This window comes from Pelobates fuscus, chromosome 5 (genome assembly GCF_036172605.1).
Source record: "Pelobates fuscus isolate aPelFus1 chromosome 5, aPelFus1.pri, whole genome shotgun sequence".
Taxonomy (NCBI): Eukaryota; Metazoa; Chordata; class Amphibia; order Anura; family Pelobatidae; genus Pelobates; species Pelobates fuscus.
In genome coordinates, this window is record NC_086321.1 from 229,967,384 (window position 1) to 229,981,635 (window position 14,252).

At 44.6% G+C, this 14,252-nt stretch overlaps 1 protein-coding gene across 2 annotated transcripts in view; it reads left to right on the forward strand.

The window, feature by feature from the left end:
- Positions 1–6,857: 6,857 nt before the first annotated feature.
- The window catches only part of RIC1 (RIC1 homolog, RAB6A GEF complex partner 1), a 129,026-nt gene continuing 121,631 nt past the window's right edge, over positions 6,858–14,252 (forward strand). For both annotated transcript variants that reach the window (XM_063455100.1, XM_063455101.1), the window contains exon 1: positions 6,858–7,175. In XM_063455100.1, the coding sequence (XP_063311170.1) occupies positions 7,035–7,175 (141 nt within the window). In that variant the 5' untranslated portion in view covers positions 6,858–7,034. The remainder of the gene's footprint in view (positions 7,176–14,252) is intronic.

Below are 14,252 nucleotides of genomic sequence, written 5' to 3' on the forward strand. Positions count from 1 at the left end.
CTTGTTTAATGTCTGCACGCATAAAATAAAGAATAAAAAAAAAAAAAGATTAAAAAAAAAAATATCAAGATACATTTATAAAATTACATATGTTTTAAAAAAAAATTATTTAATGTTTATAATTTATTTTATGTATAATATAATACTACTTAATTAAATCATCTGATTAATATATTTTACATATATAATACATATACCGAATGCTCCCCCTGTTCGGTAGTTGATGCCTCCCGAACGCCGTTCTCCTAACTGTCTGGGAAGTTGGATGGGCAGCGGTACCACTTTCCTGGGTGTTTGCGGGGTTGTGTATCCAAAAACAGTTCCATGCTGTTGACGACCATGTACCTCTGCCCGCGTTCGGGAGACAAAATGACCGCCAATTTGCAGTTTAATTTTTCGGCTCCCACTGTCCCTTTAAGAGCGCGCCTGAGACGTGCGGCGCGCTCTTAGAGCTAGGCGGGACACGTGACCGCGTCCCGCGGTCAGTGCCTGCCTTCGTCTAAACTTCGAGCAAGTCGCGTGCGGCTCGTGCTGGACCACGCGCGGCGGGAACAGAGGACCTTGGCCGGCCCCTGGATAAGGCAAGTACCGCTACAGGTGTACAGACAGCCTAACAAAAAGGGAATAAAAGTGTAGCTAGAGCATCCATTCCGCTAAACTGCTTCCCCTTAACCAGAAGCCGGCATACACAGTCTGATCCTTAACGGATTGGTTTGGGAATGTCTGGGAAGTACTTACGGATCACTTTGCTAGCTCCGTTTGTCGAAATAACCTGTGAGTAGCGTGAACTGCTGTCCGTACAATTAGTGCTCGAGTTTCTTTAGGGCTCACACAACAGCCAGGCATTCTTGTTCGATAGCAGCGTTGCGCACCTCCCTGGGTAGAAGTTTCCTGCTCAGATGCGCTAAAGGATGTTCTCCGCCATCATTTCCGACTTGTCTCAATATCAGGCCCCATCCAAACATTCAAGCGTCTGGACCTCAGACTGCAAGTGGTTCTCCGTGCTGTGGGCCTGTGACCTAGTGGTGACAGGGTAGGTCTCTTTAGGGATCTGGAATGGCAAGAACGCTGAGGTCAACTGGCCTAGGTCGTTCCCCAGCAAGACGTCGGTGGGGAGTTTCTGCATCAACCCCACATCAAACAAACCTGACCCGGCAACCTAATTCAAGTGGACCCTGGAGTGGGTGTACTGCTTCTCCTGCTACTGAACCTGCGGTTTGGTCGGCATCTGGGACAAGGTGTCGCTTGACCATGGTGAGGGTGACTCCCGTGTCTCGGAGACCTTCAGCTGGCTTTCCGTTCAGCTGGACAGACTGGCGATGGTGCTGTTGGTTCTCCGTAGCGGCTTGCACCAGGTCAGCTTCGGGAAGGGTACCCCATTGCTCCTCGTTGGATTCAGACTTAAGTACGACTGGGGAACCTTTGTGTGATAGTAGTGGGCCGTTGCCCGTGCAGGAGGGGGCAACCCTGGTCGAATCTACATCATTTGGTTACGCCCCGGGTTACAGTCTTGTCGATAGTGCCCAAACTGCTTCCACCTGTGGCACTGTACCCCACTGCGGGATGAGTATCTGGGTGCCTGCGAGTTGGAGGAGTTCCCCCTCCCCCTCTGTGGTAGTTGTGTCCAGGGTGGGTTATGCGGGCCTGAGCATTGATCTGAGGCTAGGTCGTTGCTGCCTGTGAGCAAAATAGTAGTGGACTGCTGCCCGTGCTGGGGAAGGTGGCCATGTTCGAATCCCGAAAGCCTGGCTCCTTCTTTGGGCACAGTTCCTCTGGTAGTGCCCGAACGGTTTGCACCGATGGCACTGCATTCCACTGCGTGCTGGGGTGCTTGTGTGTTGGGGTTGTGCCCTCCTTGTTGTTGAACTGGGGGCCCCGGGTTGATACTCAGGGGCCTGGGCATTGGCCTGATACTGGGTTGCTTCTGCCTGCGTGCCTCCTCGTATTTATCAGCTTGGTAGGCAGCTTCGGTCAGGGTAGTGGGCTTCCAGTCTTTTACCCACTCCTGTACCTCTGGACTCAGTCAGTTGTAAAACTGTTCCAACAGGATAAGCAGTGTGACCTCTTCCCTGGTTTTGGTCTGGCATGGTTTGAACCAGGTTAGGGCTGCCTGCTGCATTCGGCAGGCCCATTCGGTGTTGGAGTCTCTATCTTGCTTCTTCATCTCCTGAAAGTGTCTCCTGTATGCTTCGGGTGTAATGGCATATCTTGCCAAGATTACTTCTTTCATACGAACATAATCTGTGCTCTGTTCTTTTTGGTACGGCTCTGTAGGACTCGGCCGCTCTGCCAGAAAGTACACCATCCAAGATGCGCACCCAATCTGCTGTTGGTACTTGATACAGGCAGCACTGTAGCTCGAAGTCTTGCAGGAACCTGTCTATATATTCCTCTGTTTCTACAAACTTTTTAAAAGTGCCACAGGGAATCTTTGTTTTTACCTCTGCAGTGGTTGTGGTAGCTGGCAATTTTTCCAGGGAGCGATGTTCAGCTAACCGAAGTTGGTTCTCCCGTTCCGCCTGTGCTGACATGTAGGTATTTACCTGGGCGAGGGTTATTGTGATTATCTTCATTGGGGGTTCTCTCCGTAGAAAGCTAGCCGGCATTTCACTTCCCCATTAAATTCCGTCTTTATTGTTGCGGGTGTAACGTTGCGGGGCCAGTCTTCCTCTAGTAGCTCAGCTATAAGCGTTGCTTTTGTTTTATTGCTGGCTATCTGTCCTCTTGCTTCAAGCAATTCTTTTAGGGTCTTTCTTTTTAATATGGCATACTTCGTTTTCATTCATGAATCCATTCATATAACTGAACACATACAAACCTAATACAGGGGTGTACGGACAGTCGAACTGTTGCTTCACGATTCCGTTCATATGACCAAACACATACAAACGCTGCTTCTTTTCGATGCGAGGCATGTATTCCCCTGCTTGCTTCAAATTGTAGCGGAGCTCCAATACCTAGCATAGGTATCTCCACTATTCCTTCCTCGAAGCTGAAAGAAGCAATATAATAATCCAAGACACTTTCCCACCAGCAGCTAGATGACACGTAGTTCTGGGAATCAACCGATTTTATTTTGGCCATACACGGCTATTATGCACAAACCCCTACATGGGGTCTCCCATACAATAAAACAGGGCTTTTACTCCCAAGATCCTCTGTGCCTGAGAAATAATTGTGTGAGAAAAAGCTGTAACTTAATTATCTCTCAGGTACAGAAAAATATACAAGATTCTAAAACACCCCAAAAATACATTTTTAAATCAGAACCCCCCAGAAGTCATATCACTGAATAGCTTGGATCCGAGCGCACACTTTGCCAAAATATCACTCAGATCCCTTCGTTGGTTCAAGAATAACATTCAAATTAAGTTTTGACCGTCCGTAAAACAGTTCCAGAGTAAGCAAGGCACCGACCGGCCATCTTTTGGGGGTTCTCACATGAACACAGATTAATCCTTCCCCTGGCTGTTAGGGTACGAATGTCGTTCTCCTAACTGTTCTGAAAGTGGGAATGGGCAGCGGTACCACTTTCCTGTGGTCGCGTTTTCGAAAACAGTTCCACGCTGTTTACGACCAAGTACCGCTGCCCGTGTTCGGGAGACAAAATGGCCGCCAATTGTTTGAACACGTGCGTTCGGTTGTGCAAATGGCCACACAGGGGAAACACTTGAATAAATAACCAATTTGTGGCAGGGCTGGTTGTTGATTAAAAGGTGCAAACAAGGGGGCCACACAGAGTTGGTTCGGTAAACGAACGGGGTGTACGGACAGCCTAACAAAAAGGGATTAAAAGTGTAGCTAGAGCATCCATTCCGCTACAGGGTTAAACATGTGGTGAAATCCCTATACACAGGCCCGGACTGGCCATCGGGCACACCGGGCAAATGCCCGGTGGGCCGCGGTGGGCAGGGGCCGAGGCCAGCAGGGGAGGTCCCAGGATCTCCCCTGCCGGTGTATGCAGGGCCGGCACTATGCGAGATCTCCCTCCCAGGCTAAAGGTAAGAAGGGAGAGGTGGGGGGGGGGGGGGGGGGGAGTATAATGCATGCTCATTAGATTATTATTTTTTTCCAACACAAAACCTCTTTTAACATTCACACTCAGCACCCTCACCCACATGACACTCAGCACCCTCACACACATCACACTCAGCAGCCTCACACATATCACTCTCACCCACATCACACTCAGCACCCTCACACACATCACACTCAGCAGCCTCACACATATCACTCTCACCCACATCACACTCAGCACCCTCACACACATCACACTCAGCAGCCTCACACATATCACTCTCACACACATCACACTCAGCACCCTCACACATATCACTCTCACACACATCACACTCAGCACCCTCACACACATCACTCTCAGCACTCTCACACACATCACTCTCAGTACTCTCACACACATCACTCTCAGCACTCTCACACACATCACTCTCAGCACTCTCACACACATCACTCTCACATTCAGCACCCTCACACACATCACTCGCAGCACTATCACACTCAGTACTCTCACACGCAGCACTCTCACACACATCACACAAATCACACACAGCACCCACTCACACCTCACACACTCTCAAACAGCACCCCCACACACAAATCACACAGCACCCTCACACACATCACACTCAGCACCCTCACGCACATCACTCGCAGCACTATCACACTCAGTACTCTCACACATCACACTCAGCACCGTCACACAAATCACACACAGCACACTCTCACACAGCACCCACACACAAATCACACACAGCACCCCCACAAATCACACAGCACCTTCACACACAAAACACACACACAGCACCCTCACAAATCACACACAGGACCCTCACACACACAGCACCCTTAAACACAACACCCTCACACACAGCACCCTTAAACACATCACACACAGCACTCCCACACACATACAGATACACGGCACCCTCACACACATACACAGCATCATCACACACAGCACCCATCACAAACACATACTGCACCCTTCACGTACACACCACACCCCTCACAGACACTCACTGCACCCCTAACACATACATACAGAACCCCAACACACTGCACCAAACACACAATATTTTCAAACACACACACTACAGCACCCCTCTCACGCACTGAACCCCTCACACACATATTGCACCCCTAAACACATTACATTCCAGACACACACTAGATCCCTTACCCAACTCTGGATCATATACACACACTAGATCCCTATATACACTCTGATTCCGTTATATACACACACTCACTAGATCTCCTACAAATTCTGGGTCCTTCAAACACACACACTAGACTCCTGTATATACACACACACACACACACTGCACCACCTACACACACACATACTACATTCCTAACATACACACTCTGGATCCCTTATACACACACTAGATTCCTTGTAAACAAACACATGCTACACCCCTAAACACAAACTCTCTACAACCACTACATCACCTATATACACACACACACACTATAGCCTGTATGCACACACTTACTACATCCCCTATACACACATTCTCTACAGCCCCTAGCCACATATGCATTACATTACACCACAAACACAACACGACTAAAACCGACCTTATTACACAATACCACACCACAATCAGCTCACTCTACACACACACAATCCCACAAGCAGGCTCCAAACACATGCACAATACTCTTTCCTGGCCCTTTTATCTCCTGGTATCCATTTATAGAGACACCAGAGACAAGTTGCAAGGAAACACAGTGCAAGCATGTTATTAAATTTGCTTGCACTGTGCAGAACAAATACAGTTTTTTTTTCTCGTGCTGGAGCTCTTTAGCAGAGCTCTGCCCTGGAAGATGATTGACCCAACGCTCACTTTGAGACGGGGCGTGTTTGTCATTGGTGATGACGAAACACACCCTCTGTGCCCCGCCCCCTTCTTAGTGGGCCACTGTGCTAAAAAAATGCCTGGGCCCACTAATTTTTCTCCCAGTCCGGCACTGCCTATACATATAAACAAACCTACATAACTTGAAGAACAAAGTAATAATGCCTCAAATACAAAACACAATCACAACAATTTCCGAACTATGGAAAAACAGAGATATACAGATGCAGCTGTAATTAGGCATACATGCCAGATTCCCTTTAATATTAAGGATGCGGCCAGGGACGGGGCTGCTCTGAGAATTTTTAGGTTATTTACCAATAATAAGTTATGCAAGCAAAGAGCAGTTTAGAATATTAACTGAAGGGATAGAGAGAAGAACTGGCCAAGTGGCTACAGATAACTTGGAAATTCCACATTCCCCATCACCCACAGAGTTCAGGGGTTGTAGAGCGAATGAACAGGACTATAAAAGATACGTTGATGAAGGCGACTGCTGGCACTTGGGTTAATTGGACAAAATATCTTCCAGCCATTTTGGCTGAGATAAGAATGACTCCCCATAAAGTGACTAAATTATCTCCATTTGAAGTTCTTATGGGACGCCCATTTCCCACTCCTTGGGCCAGGGAACCTTTGGTAATTGTGCCTGGTGATTTACACTTAATACAAGAACAGTATGTGCATGAATTATTGATCAAAAGTTGCCTTTCATTAACAATATACATTACTGGGAGTATGGTTGCTGTGGAGCTCTGTGATACACTCAGACTCGTCAACATGGAACGTTTAGAAAACATGGACACGTGACAGAGGGGTTTTTGTGTGTGTTACCGCGACCTGCGCGGAAAACAGTTACAACTTCTACGCATGCGCGTTGACAGAGTGTAGGAGGGAAGGGTAAAGAGCTCCTGTAGCGTAACCTTCCGGGCGCGCACCCGGCGCGTAGACGTCTTCAACGCACGTGCGCGCGCTTTCGGTGGGCCGGCCGCCTTCTTTGCGCATGAGCGTTTAGTTTGTGCGACGGGACTCCTGCACTGGAGAGGAAGAGCCGCAGGGTACAATAACACGGGGCCAAATGCGGCTCACCAACGGCGGAGTGATCAGCACAGCGTAGACTGACAGCTGCCGGGGGGCAGAAAGGCCACCATGTATTTCCTAAGTGGCTGGCCGAAGAAGCTGCTGTGCCCACTGAAAAGCCAGGAGCAGCCTTTCCACATCCAGGCGGACTCTCAGAGGATCCTGCTGTCAGTGCTGTCCGAGAGCCAGCTCAGTATCTGGTATAGCAGGGTGAGTAGTGTCTGTACATGGCTCAGTATGTGGTATAGCAGGGTGAGTAGTGTCTGTACATGGCTCAGTATCTGGTATAGCAGGGTGAGTAGTGTCTGTACATGGCTCAGTGTGTGGTATAGCAGGGTGAGTAGTGTATGTACATGGCTCAGTATCTGCTATAGCAGGGTGAGTAGTGTCTGTACATTGCTCAGTGTGTGGTATAGCAGGGTGAGTAGTGTCTGTACATGGCTCAGTGTGTGGTATAGCAGGGTGAGTAGTGTCTGTACATGGCTCAGTGTGTGGTATAGCAGGGTGAGTAGTGTCTGTACATGGCTCAGTATCTGGTATAGCAGGGTGAGTAGTGTCTGTACATGGCTCAGTATGTGGTATAGCAGGGTGAGTAGTGTCTGTACATGGCTCAGTATCTGGTATAGCAGGGTGAGTAGTGTCTGTACATGGCTCAGTGTGTGGTATAGCAGGGTGAGTAGTGTATGTACATGGCTCAGTATCTGCTATAGCAGGGTGAGTAGTGTCTGTACATTGCTCAGTGTGTGGTATAGCAGGGTGAGTAGTGTCTGTACATGGCTCAGTGTGTGGTATAGCAGGGTGAGTAGTGTCTGTACATGGCTCAGTGTGTGGTATAGCAGGGTGAGTAGTGTCTGTACATGGCTCAGTATCTGGTATAGCAGGGTGAGTAGTGTCTGTACATGGCTCAGTGTGTGGTATAGCAGGGTGAGTAGTGTCTGTACATGGCTCAGTATCTGGTATAGCAGGGTGAGTAGTGTCTGTACATGGCTCAGTATCTGGTATAGTAGGGTGAGTAGTGTCTGTACATGGCTCAGTATTTGGTATAGCAGGGTGAGTAGTGTCTGTTCATGGCTCAGTGTGTGGTATAGCAGGGTGAGTAGTGTCTGTACATGGCTCAGTGTGTGGTATAGCAGGGTGAGTAGTGTCTGTACATGGCTCAGTATCTGGTATAGCAGGGTGAGTAGTGTCTGTACATGGCTCAGTGTGTGGTATAGCAGGGTGAGTAGTGTCTGTACATGGCTCAGTATCTGGTATAGCAGGGTGAGTAGTGTCTGTACATGGCTCAGTATCTGGTATAGTAGGGTGAGTAGTGTCTGTACATGGCTCAGTATTTGGTATAGCAGGGTGAGTAGTGTCTGTTCATGGCTCAGTGTGTGGTATAGCAGGGTGAGTAGTGTCTGTACATGGCTCAGTGTGTGGTATAGCAGGGTGAGTAGTGTCTGTACATGGCTCAGTATGTGGTATAGCAGGGTGAGTAGTGTCTGTACATGGCTCAGTGTGTGGTATAGCAGGGTGAGTAGTGTCTGTACATGGCTCAGTGTGGGGTATATACCGTAGCAGGCTGAATAGTGTTTGCACATGGCTCAGTTAGTGTTCATATTTGTTTTTTTGCATTTTTCACACAAAAACTACACTTTCACTGTTGCTCTCATCCTTATAAGTGTTACTGCTCTTAAACACTCAGACTTTTGTTCAGCGAAGTCTCGCAAGTACATCAGTATCCCCCATGAGCATGTTTTCTGGTATTTTGGAAAGCTACAGTGTCAAATCTAGGGCTTGCAAATTAAAATCTGTTATTTCTGCCTTGATTGTCAGGCAGGTGTCCCAGCATATATAATTATATATAAAGTGTGTGTGTGTTACGACAGATGTAAATTATGCACAGATATGACATTGGGCTGCCCGCCACATATTTAAGAATATCTCCGGATGTGTAGTGTTCCAAGCAGGAACACGCACATCCAAACTTCTACCACCCTGGTATCTGACCATGAGTAAAGTCCCGAGCGGGGTCTGAAACGTTGGTCGCTTTTTTTATGCTAACTTAATAAAGAATTGACTTTTTAAAGACCTGTGTGTGTGTGTGTGTATATGTATGTATGTGTGTGTGTGTATATATATATATATATATATATATATATATATTTCTGTATTTTAAAATTAATATATAGATATTAAAATACATGTAGAATGAAAGAATAAAAAAAAAAAAATCTATATATATATATATTTATATATCTCAATCAATAAAGGGAGCACTCCAGGACTTCAGTATAGTGGAAAAAAGTATTTACTGTATCAAAAACATGGTACAGATTCTGTGTAAACGAAATCAACGTTTCGACCCTGCTGGGGTCTTTATCAAGATCACAGTGAAGTGTAGTTATAGTGAACAATATATACATACAAATAAAATAATGCTTAAAGCAATCAGAGGATCGGAAACCCAATCAGCTACAGGACCCTGAAGTGAAAACACCACGTGAGCTGTGTCTATCATGTGACTAGGTTGCTGCGCAACCTAACAGATCGTGGCAATATTCCAATCAAGTGTTCAGGCGGCCGGCACCGCTGTGATACCCGGAAGTGCTCATGCCACGTGGACGTTATCATGTGATAGAAGTGCATGTGACAAGGTTCTTCTATCACATGATAACGTCCACGTGGCCTGAGCACTTCCGGGTATCACAAAGGTAACCTTTGAGAAAGGTGCTTGCATAGCGCCGAAACGTGCGTTGGGTTATGCTTTTATTATTTTTTCACTAGCACTTTTGTGTGTTCACTAGGTGGGGGGAGATTCTTGAGATAAACAGGAGATTTACAGAGAAGTTTAAGTTTCTACTAGGTTGGAGTTTCTTGGAGTTCTAATAGTCAGTTAACTACTAGTCTCAGTTCTAGCAGTCAGTTCAGCATGATACTTTGTATTTAGCGTACTTTGCAACAGTGTGAGCAGCAGTAATCCTTAGGGTTCAGCGGTATAGACATAGGCTGTAAAGACTATATTACAGATTCCTCAGTATGTTGTACACCTGATGAATAGTACGACAAATAGACTCTATATCTGTCCTGCAGCGTCTATCTGTTTACTACAGTGTACCGCAGCCCACTGAAACTGCTCTGTTTAGAGGCTACTGAATAGGAGTACGGTCTGCTCCACGCTTATTCCAAAGAGGATCCAGAGGGTCTGCCGGTATTAAATGGACAGTCTAGCAACGCTCTAGGTGTCCATACAGCAGTAACCTCTTATCCCACTAAATTAAGCGACTCACTATCAGTCTCACTGCTAGGTGAATTGGGATAGATTTTCTTATAGGCGTTATCTGTCATACGGTCATATATTGTCCGACAGTAAGCTCTAGATAAGTCTATTATTAACAAGTCTACAGAGTGTGTGGTCTAGATACTCCCCTGCCGGTTAATCCACTATGTACGGTTAGGATTTTGGGAGTCATCGAGTAAAATTTACACTTTGTTGTCAACACTGAAGCATTCCAAATGCAATAATCCCCTCACCGATCATAGACTAAGCAAGGGTTCTCTATACAGGGGACAACGTCCACCATTCTATACAAGATCCTTAGACTATGATCAATATGCAGATCATAACTATATCCTAAGGGTCTGATGACTATCATGAACTACCATACTATCCACTCCTATCTCATATTGATATAGCACTATCTCCCCCTTTTTTCGTTAGATGTGGTTATTAGTTATAAGTTTCCTTTAATTTTTTTAGGGAATTTATACCCTACAATAAAGGTGTTTTTTATTTTCTGTTCGCCAAGGGTAGAATCACAGAATCTTTACCGGTGTTCATGTGCCTACCTGGGCCCTTTGACCACCACCTATCTACTTAGTTATCTTATACTGAAGGGTTATCCCCTACCAAAGATTCTGTGGACACATTTAGATCCTGCTTGTCGGGTATCTTACCATTTGCCATTCACTTAATGCATAGGAACATCTGACTCTTTGAAGTTAGTAATTTACAAATAGCTTGATAACTTTCCTTGGGTCTGTTGGGTGGCTGTATCATCTTTTTTATATCACAGTAAAAACAGTTTAACTTCTTACCCTGGGATGGCACCAAGGTACTATTGACACCATAACAGGCTGTGGTGGTTATAGCTTGGATTATTGTGTGTGTGTGTGTGTGTATATATATATATATATATATATATATATATATATATATATATATATATATATATATATTCTCCACTGTATTTATTTTGTTCCTTCTGAGAGAATTATCTTATGGTGTTTTAAAAGATACCCTCTGTTGTACAAAGTACAGTCTCAAGTACAGGACTGCATCATCTACATATTGATAAGCTGATTATATAAATTTACGTTATGCAAACCATATTTTGGAGAATATAAGTCCTACAAGCTTTCAAAATATATTGCAGCCATATGCAAGTTAAAACAGTTAAAACTGTTTTTTTTTTGCTTCCTAATCTATTCATATTTATTAAAGGGACACTAAAGGCACCCACACCACTTTATCTCACTGAAGTGGTCTGGGTGCAATGTCCCTGTTTCTTTAACCATGCACCGTAAAACAAAAGCAAACATGTATTCCTGACCCTATAGTGCTAAAAACACCATCTATCCCCATGGCCCCTCCTTGTCCTCCTAAATATAGTAAAATCTTACTTTTATTCCAGTCTGCTGCTGGCCTTGCCCCTGGTCTGCCTGATTGGCTGACATAATCAGAAGTGATGATCTGAGCTAATCACAATGCTTTCTCACATGAATCCCTAGGCTGTAATGTAATTACTGCATTTTCTCAGAAAAAAGTGTTTACTGCAAAAAGCCTCAACAGAATGATTATACTCACCAGAACAAATACAATAAGCTGTATTTGTTCTGGTGACTATTGTGTCTCTTTAAGATTACCTCTAGTGGCTTTCTACTAGACATCCACTCGATTAGAGTCGATGCCTGTAGTTTCACAGACTTGACTCTGTGAAAAGATACTAGGCGTCCTCGCACTTTGCATGAGGATGCCCAGCACGTTGGAAAACCCCATAGGGGAAAGCATTGAGTCGCTTGCCACTGTAGGGACACTAGGTTCCCCCCATAAGCTTATAGAGGAGGAGCAGCCTGACATAGCACCGAGGGACATTGGCACTAGAATGAGATAAGTGTATAAAGGGTTATTTAACCTTCACATGGCTGGGGACGCAGGGGCATACTGGCCGTATACAGCTTTGTATTGCTAACACTATCCTGTCCTTTTTGGGGTGCCTCTAAACGCCTGAGGGTGGCTTAGAACGTCCCCGCCGTCCAGGGGACTTACCGGGTCCTGCCGATCCCACACCGGTGGTCGCGATCCTGGTATCAGCCTAGGAGCTCAGGCAGACACCCTCACTGCCCGATCTGGGCCATGTGATCGCAGGGTCCTCTCGATCACCTGGCCGGAATAGCCGGCGAAGTACTTTTATATACACATACATGACTGTTTGAAAGGTACTTACTGTTCTTACTGTCTTTTGACTTTTGTTTGTACTACTACAAAAAATATTTTAATAAACACGAGATTGTCAAAAAACTTGTGTGTGTGTATATATATATATATATATCTATATATATATATATATAATAAATACACAAGATCCAGCGCACTCTCCTATCTACTAAACAGCAACTTCAATGTTGACAGATTTGGTTAGTTTGTAAAAGTTTTTTTTAAAAACACCTAATCTAGGCAAAAAAATGGGGATTTAGTTACATTATATGATCATACATTGCATAAGCCTGCCACAACGTCAATGTACCCCATCTTTGGCAGGTCCTACTCTCACAGTCTAATGTCTGCTCTTATGAGATTAACCACTTACTTGGGAAAAAATTCCATCTGAGGCTCTCTGCAGTACAAGGCTAAATAGGGACCTGAGATGAGGCACCTGTAACAGGGAGGGGTGCAGAACCAAGGAGTTGGCTAGACTCCCAAATATATATAGGAAACATGGGGGGATGGTTGCACTCACCTAAACATGCTTAAATGGGGTGCTGCTGGGGGCCATATTATACAATAAATACACAAGATCCAGCGCACTCTCCTATCTACTAAACAGCAACTTCAATGTTGACAGATTTGGTTAGTTTGTAAAAGTTTTTTTTTTTTTTTTTTTTTTTTAAAAACACCTAATCTAGGCAAAAAATATATATATATCAGAAACAAGCAGCCCAGATGTATTTGGCACAAGCTCCCATTGTTTCCCTTGAGGCCTACACGCGGCTGAGCCACGGGGAAGCGGCCGATCCTCGGGCTCATAAGCTTTATGGGTGTAAGAGCATTATGGGGGATGTAGTCCACAACATCTGGAGTGCCGAAGGTTGCCTACCCCTGGTCTAGGAGATACGGGACGATATGTACGAAGACCTTTTTTGACATTGCCACCCATACTCTATTTATTTTTCCTTTTTTTTTTTTTTTTTTATAATGTTTGAATTACTATCTACCATGGCCATTTAGCCTTACGAGATATCTTTACAGCAACCCTGCTATACTTAGACTATCAGGCAGAACATAAAGAGGAGGTGGGGGGACTAGCATTTTTTAAGGGGTGCCCTCTAAGGCACAACAGAGTAGAGAAGCCAGTATTCTATTTATACTTACCTGCAGGACTTGCTCCCTGTTCTATTCACCAATTTGCTATGTTGTTATATCTCTCCCCTCCTGGCTAATTGGATACGCTACAAATGTAACTTATATTTCATTGTTACCTTATTTGTAGTTTACAACATTTCTCTCACACATTGCAACGTATGGTGTGATCACCAAACCATTACCTACCAATTTACAATTCTTTTTTGTTACACCTTAGTATTTTTACTTAGATTATTCGTTTTATTTTATTTTGATTATATATATTTTTTTCTTTTCAAAGATTTACTTTAATATTATTTTTCATTGCAATCCTCTTCTGGATCAAATACAATTACGTTTTGTAGGATTTCATCCTATTATAGATATTATTACAAAAGGATGAAGCAATAATACTGGACAGTGATAATAGGGGTTAACCCATAGAACAAATGAAAAAACAAGAAAGGGAGAAACTGGACTGTCCAGTGACCACAGCAAATATTAAGATATAACTTTTAATAGCTATTGATATAAAAGGAGCTGGAAAAATATCTGGCTCTAAACGAACAAACACATATAAAGGAAAAAGGGAAAAACCCTAGATAAAGGGTAATATAGATCCCTATGCACTTAAAATGTTATCTCCAACGAAAATTCTATAAAGGGATTCACTAGGTGAATAATCC